The sequence below is a fragment of the Malania oleifera genome, chromosome 6, assembly GCF_029873635.1.
Source record: "Malania oleifera isolate guangnan ecotype guangnan chromosome 6, ASM2987363v1, whole genome shotgun sequence".
Classification (NCBI taxonomy): Eukaryota; Viridiplantae; Streptophyta; class Magnoliopsida; order Santalales; family Ximeniaceae; genus Malania; species Malania oleifera.
In genome coordinates, this window is record NC_080422.1 from 14695263 (window position 1) to 14705163 (window position 9901).

The window sequence follows — 9901 nt, forward strand, 5'->3', positions numbered from 1 at the left end:
ACATTTGAATGCCTTGTGCCAAGAACATTAATGGTATAAAACCACAACTTAAGGCAGGCATGTTGGCAATGACCAAAATTCTCTCCAAACTCCCAAAAATGGGGCAAAAACAATCGGGAGAGATTTCATAACAAATTGGCCAACCCACCAATGCCAATGCCCAATCCTCATTTCTTCAGACCACAGGGATACAGCAAACTGCCTAACACAAAACTTAGGCAATACCATGTTCAACAAATCAAACCAATCTTAAACTCACTATGAGATCCCCCTGAGATTAACCAAACACCAATCACAAGATAAACAGGCCATTACATGTTTGATCACCTAAAAGCAGTCATACACAAACGGATAGAACATCGGCATAGATAGATACCATATGCAACCAACGCGGTCTTGTTTTAGTTTTTACAATAGACGCAGAAACACAGGTTTGGGAGTCACTTCAGCATGAATCTAGACCAATCACATTTTTTCTCAAGGCATACATAAAAAGCGGTTAATATGATGTGTAATTTGGGACAGAAACCCCTCATTTCTTTCCACTTTTCTTCAACCCAGAACCTCCAAATGCCCCCTTCTGTTGAGCCTTGGCCCTAAGCTCCTTGAGTGCCTGCCCACAACAAATTGAGATCAGATGATCAAATCAGTCAATCAAAAGTTGCAATAGAAGGAAAGGAAAAACATCAAAAAGGAGGACAATAAAAGCAAAATCAAAATTCCTCCCCACCTTTTCCTCTTCTTTCTTCTTTTGAAGGTTGGCCTTGTCCATCTGCAAAGCAGCAGATACATTTCAAGTTGAATAAATATGATCAGAAGTTTATTATTTACATGCATGCAGAAAGATTAACTTTACATATGTTTTATATAATGGAAACAAGGTAAGAACCGAAATAATGGAATAGAAAATGTATAGGGACATAATAATTTACAAAAAAGAGTCACACTGTTAATAAAGATTCAAATATACATTCCTATAATATTTAAGATTTACACATGGACAAGACCACACACTACAGAATATTAAAGTTACATTTGTCTAAAAGAACGGAAATGGGGTGAACGGAAATATTAAAATACAAAATGCACAGGGAAATGATAATTTACCAAAAAAAAAGTCACTTAGTGTTAGAAAGATATGAATAGATCTTCCTATGATGAAATTTAAAAATTCTTATTCATTTTCTATTCCATATTATGGATTGATGAAAATTCCTGCACCATAACCATTCTTTTCGTAACCTACCCTATACCACAAATTAGATGAAACCTAAGGCTCCATTATGACCAAGGATTTTGCGAGAGAAGAAAAAGGCAGGCAAGGAGGAAAATGTTTCCCAATTTGCGTTGCCCTTTCTCAGTCTCAAACAATATTTGAAATCGGAATTTAAAAATATAATTCAAAATTAAAAAATGAGTATATACAAATATAAAAAAAATAAAAATTGTTCATTCAACCATGGATCCAATTAGGGAAGAGGGGGGCTCACTAAATTCTATTTTACATTAATAAAATTATTCCCACTAATATTACATAATGCCACCCCGCCTTTCATTTTTTCTTTCTTTCTTTCATTCTTGAACCATCCATTCTTAATGGAAGACAAGCATAAATCTGAAACTTAGACAGAGTGTTTCCTTGGGGGATAAATAATTTTCTACTAGATTACAGGATAGAAACTCAAAATAGTTCAATCGATGCTTTTACAATACTACAATCAGATTGCAACAAAATAGTGTAAACCAGATGAAAAATTAACAATTTTTCCCAAAAAAAATAAAAACAAATAAAATGCTTATCTTCTCTTTAACCCTAGAATACTGGATTTAGGACACGAACTTCAACATCTACACAATTTCTTGGTCAGGTTATTTAATTTACTTATATATCCTTAAAACTACTTTTCTCAATTACTTTTTTAACCCTCAACTATCCATTTTTTAATATGAAAAAAAACCCACACAAAACCACATTTACACGCCGATGCTTCCAGCAATGTCAACAACAGTCAAATCTTCATGTTAGAGGAGACAGGGGCGTTGTGGGCGGTAATGATCAAGTTCATGGTACAATTGATGCACCAATGAAGTCATCCCTGTCTTCAACATAACCGGCACCACCCTCTCCAAGGTTCTTCAGTTCTGCAAGAGGCATGCTGATGCTTTCGGCAATGCCTCGGCCGCAGCCGCACCGAAAGCATCAGCTGACAATCTGAAGTCCTCTACAATCTCATCATGGTTAATATCATATCTATATCATCTTCCCCTTTTGTTTACATGAAATTTCATTTTCAAATTTCAAAAATGTTCAAGAGAGGTTGATGCTCTCTTCCCAGTGTATTTGCAGACCAATCTGGGTTCTCTTGTTGCTAAAAAATTCTTCTTTTGTTGTTCATAAATCTTGACTAATTTGTTAGGGGTTTTTTGGAGGGGGGTGATTAATTGTGCTTTTGTAGAGACCCGGAAAATAGTAAGTAATGAAATAATAAAGAAAAGAGGGAATTTGATTCGGCACAGGCCAAACCTAAACTTAGAAAATCGTCGACGGTTTTGAGTTACCGCGGCCAGGTAAAGGTAAAATGGTGAAGATGGTTTGATTAAAAAGCCCAAACCGTCAACAGTTTCCCTTGCGCCAGCAAGCCCTATATAAGATATTCAAGTCATTTTCTTTCATGAAAATAAAACTCTCTCCTCTCTCTCTTAGGGCTGCGGCCATCTCCCCTTCTCTCTTCGATTTTGGCCCAATTTCAGCCCAAATTGAAGGATTAACGTGATTTCGGGATCCCTGCTACGATTCTCCGCTGGTTAATCGGAGCAATTTCGCTGTTCAAGCTTCCCAAGCACCACTCCAAAACTAGAGTAAGGAAGTTGTTTTACCAAATTTAATTGGTTATTGGAAGAATATGAGCTTAAGAGTATTAAAAGGGTAAATATTCTGGGGTTGAGCTGATTGAATTAAGATATTTGGATACAGGGTTTGTGTGAGCGCGCAGACACAGTTTTGGGTTCCCTCTAGGCACGTTCCCAGGAAGCAGGTAAGGGGAATAGCTTATGTTAGGCGTTTACAGAAATCTTATTGAATAAATTAAAGTATGATATTTCTGAGTTATATAAATGTTTTCCTGAGTATACTGATTTGTGAAAATGGAAACTTTAGAAATGATATACAAACATATAGGTTTTGAGAAAGTTGGGTTAATGGGATGAGTAAAACCCTAGAAATGGTTATATTATTATTTTTGGCAAAACAGTATAGTATAAAGTATCACTCAATCTAGGCGGCATGAGTTTGAATGTATGTATAAATAAATTCGCCAGTTTTTATGGAGAAATATATATATCTATATATACAAAGATACGATTTTATACGGTACAATTTTTATACAGAATTATAGCGTCCTATTAAAGACTACAGTACAGATTTCATACAGGATTACAACATCCTGTAAAGGACAATAGCATTCTATATACAAGTACAGTACAACATTTGATACAAAAATACAGAATGATAGCGTTCTATATAGAACTACAGTATTATAGTATTTTATACAGAATTACAGTATTTCAGTGGTTTTATACAAATCTATAGTATAACAGATTATACTGATTTGTGAAATGAAATCAAGTGATTATATTATTTTGGAAATCGCATTTTATGGTTTTAGAACCCTGATGGACCATAGTTAGGCACAGTATCGTAGCCCCATAGTTGCCAGTCACACTTCATAGATAGAGTGTTAGTGGCATAGTCGATTGTGCTATAGAAGTGTAGAGATTACCCCCTGGAGTCCGGACCAGCTTGGTAGGCCAATTGTACTCATAGTTACAGATACAGATACAAATATAGTTGACTTAACCTGGTTAGGCCAACCATGACTAGGTCCAGCATTCGGACTGCACAACCTAGATCATGCGGGGTTAATACATGACGTTATTATTTATCCATACGAGGCAGTTCTTCTATGTATATATGCGCATTTACTTATACAGAGTTATTGTTTTATACAGAGTTATTATTTTATATAGAGCATGATGAGAAAGGGAAGTATGTATTTTGAAATATATTTATATATACATGATTACAATTTTACATGATTTCATAGTGAAAGAAAAGGTAAATAATGGTTGTATATTTGGAACACTAAAACTCATATTGCCACACACTGATAATAACTTATTCCCACTTACCAAGAGGTGTCTCACTCCAAGTATATAGAGCATGATGAGAAAGGAAAGTACGTATTTTGAAATATATTTATATATATACGTGATTACAGTTTTACATGATTTCATAGTGAAAGAAAAGGTAAATAATGGCTGTATATTTGGAACACTAAAACTCATATTGCCACACACTGATAATAACTTATTCTCACTTACCAAGAGGTGTCTCACTCCAAAAATTGAAACATTTCAGGAGATCTAGACAGATGAGCGAAGCAAGTTCCGAGGTAGAGGGGGTGTTGGTACAATCATAGTTTCGAGGTAAGTGTTTGAATTGGGAATGTGTTTTTTGTAATCCCTAGGATGTGTTTATGGATTTTTGGGGATGTATATGTATAATTATGAAAATAGTAGAACTCTGGTATTGTTGTTGGATGTATGTATATATATAGATGCTTCCGCTTTGTAGTATGTTATCTTGAGGACTGTAGTACCTGGTGCCATTTTGGGCATTACAAGGTACTTGAGTGTATTTATACAGATATTGTGAATGGAGTATTGCATAGAGCATTACAGTTGGTATCAGGGCAAACTTATTTTATTTTATTATTTAAAAAAAACAGAATTTTTGGGTCATGACAGTTTTTTTGGCTAAGGCTGCAAACTATTTTGACATAGAAGGGCTTCTGTGCAAAAGGGTGAGCTATTTGGCCATAAAGCCTCATTGTAATTAAGAATAAAATTGATTATTTATACAAATAACTCAGTAAATGTAAAACCAAAACAAAAAATACCCAAATTGACATAAGTACTTAATTTAAATACTTTTTCATACGAAATACTTGTTTATTAAGACGTTCCAAATAAGGACAAAGTAAAATTACATCAATAATCAACATAATATATTCTTTAAATTAATAGTTTTTTATTATTTTTATTTTTTAAAAATTATTCATTTATTAGTTTACTTCATTACATTGTATTTGTAAATGATAGATAATTACTGTCCAAAAGCCACAAAGCATGTGTGCCCGTGAGCTAGTTTTAAGAAACAGTTTGTTTCTGCACTATTATTTAGCCTCTGAATATTAAATCAAGAATTTTGGACCTAAGAAAAACAAAAACCCCAATCTGGGCTCCACAATGATGTTCAAATGTTTTGTTTTATTTTTTTTCTCTCCAGCAGACATAACCCAACAAAAAACAAGTAGATTCCCTCATACTTTCTTTTCTTTTCTTTTCCTCCAGGTTTTCCAAGTTCCAAACAGAGCTTAAATAAACCTAGGTTTCAATATTTCAAGCTTCTATTTCAGAAACAAAAGCATAACTTAAATTTACGAACTTTCAGATCCGTAGCAAATTCTTGTACGAATAAACAACGAATTTTCAAGAAAAATAATGAAACTATCATCAGAGCTAATCATTAAACACTACATCAATTAATTCACCACATCGAAAAATAATAGCAACCAAAAATCAGCTTTAAACAAACGAGCGTATGCTAATTATTAAACAATTAACAAAATTAAATTAATAACAGCAAGGGGTACCTCGTCTAATTCCTTCTTGTCGGCTTTGGGTTGCTTCAAAGGCTTGGCCTTTCCACCTACAAATACAAAACGTGACCAGCGTTGATCTTTTCACGAAATCGAAACATCATATCGAAGAAAATCATAAAATAGGGTTACGAAGAAGGCGATTCTACAGAAGAACAATAGACTAAGATGATGCATATCGGATCTGAGACAATAGAGAGACCGTAGAGTCTCATACCTTGCTTGGACGACATGATTGTTGATTATCTATGTAGAGTTAGGGTTAGGGTTAGGGTTTTGGTTGGTTGCAGAAACGGAAAACGGAGAAGGCCAAGATCCCCAACCCTAACACAGACAAAATATATGAAAATTGTTAATTTCTTCTTATTTCTTTATATAGGAGAGGTGGTACTATTTCCACGTATATTTTGCCTCTTATCAAATCAAATCAAATAAAAAAAAATGGATTAATCATTTTTTCCATTCGAAGTTTTAAATGTTTTTTAGTTATTAATTTGGTTTCAATTCAGCTCATTCAATAATCTAATGTATTATAAATATATATAATACATATTATATATATATATATATAATACAACAACAACAATAACAAGCCTTAAGTCCCATTAGGTGGGATCGGCTACATGAATCCTTTTTCACCAATTCACCCGATTTAGAGCATATTCCTTTATTAGATTTTAGCTATTAAATCCTTCCTCATAACTTCATTTCAAGTTATTTTAAGCTTACTCTTACCTCTTTTCATGTCAGAAATCATAACTGACTCATCCTCGTAGGTACTCTATTAGGTGTGCATTTTAAATGCCCAAAGCAACTAAATTGTACCTCCCTTATCTTATTTTCAACCGGTATTATGCCTAAATTATTACATATATGTTTATTTCTTATTTTATCTTTTAATGTTAAACCACTCATCAACCTTAATATTGCATCTCAACAACAACAACAACAACAAAAATCAAGTCTTAGTCCCACTAAGTGAGATCGGTTATATGAATCATTTTTCGTCAATTTATGCAATCATGAACCATTTCTTTTGATATATTCAAAAGTATTAAATTCTTATTCACCATCTTCTCCCAAGTTATTTAAGGTCTACCCTTACCCCTTCTACTGTCCCTCACAATAACTAAGTCAATTTTTCTCACAAGTATACTATGTGTCCTACGTTGCAGGTGTACATATCATCTGAGTCGTTCCTCCCTTATCTTATCTTCTATAAGTGTTACACATAACTTACCATGAATATGTTCATTCCTTAATTTATCTTAAATTGAAATTGTATTAATCTAATATTCATGCTTAAATTTTTATTTAGATATTTAAAATTTACATTTTGATTATTATAAAAGAAAAATATATTTTTTAGTGATTTTAAAATTTCAACTTAACTTAATGATTGGATTTTATTAACCATTTGATATTGATCTAAAAATTGGTTAACCGAATTTCGATAACCTTTTAAAATGATTTGGTTTTGATTCACATATTTTAGCGAATCAAAACTTCAGTTTGGTCGAAGGAATTTCATGCCCACCCTTAATATCAAATGCCTAAATTTTTCTAAAACCCTATTTTATTTGAATGCTCTGAAGATATTAAGCTGCCATAGAAATCGAATCCTAATCAGATTGTTATTTCGATATAGAAGATATATCATTGAGTCCATAAGTTCGTGATAAAAGTTTGTATTATGAAATCGACAATTGTTTAACTAAGATTAATTATAAGATTATAAAAAACACAATATGATCTATAAGATGTCATGTACTCGAAAGTTTATATAAAAAATTTAAGTAATAGTTATCTCCATTTTTTTCAGAAGGTAATATATCTCAAAAACATAAATTTATTTTATTTTAGATTCTCATTATTAAGAATTCAACTTTAAGAAATAAAAATTTTCTCATTACACATCTTTTTAGAAATGAAAATGATTTTTAGTAATAGAAATTTTCCGTATTCTGGTTTTTTTTTTTTTTTTTTTCTAATGATAGTTATCATAAGTATAATAACATTTATTTTACTAAATGGTATTATTGGTTTCAAAATTCTTTTTTTTAATTTATTTTTAACATTTTAACTATTATTTAATAATTATTAATATAAAAGTACAAATACTAGAAATTATTTTGTGAATAAAAAATTCTTTATCTTTTGACAATAAGAACAAAAATTCATAAAAAAAGTAAATGTATATATTATATATAAAACGGTTTATATAAATAGCATAAATTATTTTATGCATGAAAATATTTTATTGGTTAATAACAACACTAAATATTTCTAAAAGAAATATATGTATAGTGACACGAATTTTATACAGCGGAAGACCTCAAATTCATTATACCAGAGTATTAACTAACCTCATTAAAATAATATCTTCAATATCAAATTTAATTCATCCTTAGAAATTTTAAAATATATAAGAATAACAAATTTAATATATAATCTAAACTGCTTTCTAACCACACCCATGCTTCCACAACGCTACTTTGATTTCGGTTATGCTCCTCAAAATATATGAAATGTTTGATAAAAATTGGGGTGAGACACTTCTCAATAAGTAAGGTTTAGATTATTATTAGTGTGTGGCTAAAATTAGTTGTGATATAAAATATAAACACTCAAATTTTAAGAACAAAAAAAATATAATAAAAAGAAATGTAACATTCCTAACCAGAGTGGGTTCCTACATATAAATTTTTCATAAGAAATAAATAAATCTCAATTATTATTATTATTCCAGAGCACTAATTAGTTTTATTACAAATATATATCTCAACTATTAAAATTAACATTCTTAAAATTCTAAAATACACAAATAAATTTTAAATCGTATTATAGTAAATTTTATTCTACTCTACTCTTTCTAATCTCACTCACGCTTCTGTTGCGCAACTCTGATTTCTAGTACATTTTTCAAAATTATCTGAAATGTAAAATAATGATTGGAGTGAGACAACGTTTAGTAAGTAAATAAGATTATTATTAGTGTGTGGTCAAGATGAGTTTTCGTAACATTATAATTTCATAAAATAATATTTAATACTATAACTTCAAAACTGATTTTAAAATAACAGTATATCTAAAAATCATTGTATAAAACGTTTACCATCAACTATAACAATAAAAATATTTTTAATCATATACTATAACTGTTAAATTGAACTTATTAACTTTAAAACTATAACTATAATACTTAATATTAAGTATACATATATATTTTTTCATATGCTCTTCTTTCAAATCATCATTTAGGCACAAAAAAGGTCATGTTCACATAAATGCATATAAAAATGTCATGTTCGCATAAATGCATATATACATATACTATAAAAACCTCTCCTGGGCATGTTAGTCGTAAGTCATGTTTACTTCCATGACAATGTTGTACGGTCCGAAAACTAGACTTAGCTGACTGGCCGGTCAAACTAAATCAACTAAATCATTATTAAGTGAGATTTTCCCTATTAAGTCCTGACTCGGAACTAGGTGTACACTCAGGAGAAATTTACTGTCATATAAAACTACTCTATAAACAATGTGGGTGCACTCTGATCCATTTAAACTTTAAACTATGGTACCGAACATTCGTAATTTTTGTATCCTCTAAACCATAAGGGGTTTTGAAAACGTTTTGTTATATAATTTATACAATTAAAATAATATCATGACAATCTTATTTTTACTAATATTTTCGTGAAATATACAATATAAAAATAAACTTATGTCATATTTACTCATATTTTCGTGAAATATGTAACGTAAAAATAAACTTTTGCTACACGATTTTCATGTTAAAAATATTTTCTTGAATAAAAAGTAATGTTGTAAAATACCCAAGGGGTTTAGAACATTACTTAGTTCAAAAATAAATACAAATATATTAAAGGTATAATTAAATTTGCATAAAAATAAATTCAAGTATATTTTATGAAAAATAACTAATATAATCAAAATTTACTTACACTGATTTAGCCCTGTGAAATAGTCACAACGAATGAGTCCCTGTCTAGCTACAAGACAACCATCGACCTATTCTACCCATTTCCCACATCCTATACTTTGGTATGTTCACATAACTACTCCTGACAAAGTCTACAAGACCTAACAACCTAATTTTACTCTGATACCAAGCTGTCACGCCTCGAACCCGCAAATGGGCCCCGAGTGTGAAT

The 9901-nt window shown here is 30.9% G+C and overlaps 1 protein-coding gene across 1 annotated transcript; it reads right to left on the reverse strand.

The window, feature by feature from the left end:
• Nucleotides 1-340: 340 nt before the first annotated feature.
• On the reverse strand, nt 341-6181 carry LOC131157869 (uncharacterized). The gene is made up of 4 exons (XM_058112294.1): nt 5938-6181; nt 5715-5770; nt 731-772; nt 341-613 (listed from the first exon to the last, which is right to left on the reverse strand). The coding sequence occupies exons 1-4, from the start codon at nt 5951-5953 to the stop codon at nt 533-535; spliced, it is 195 nt and encodes a 64-aa protein (XP_057968277.1). The 5' UTR covers nt 5954-6181; the 3' UTR covers nt 341-532.
• Nucleotides 6182-9901: the final 3720 nt, after the last annotated feature.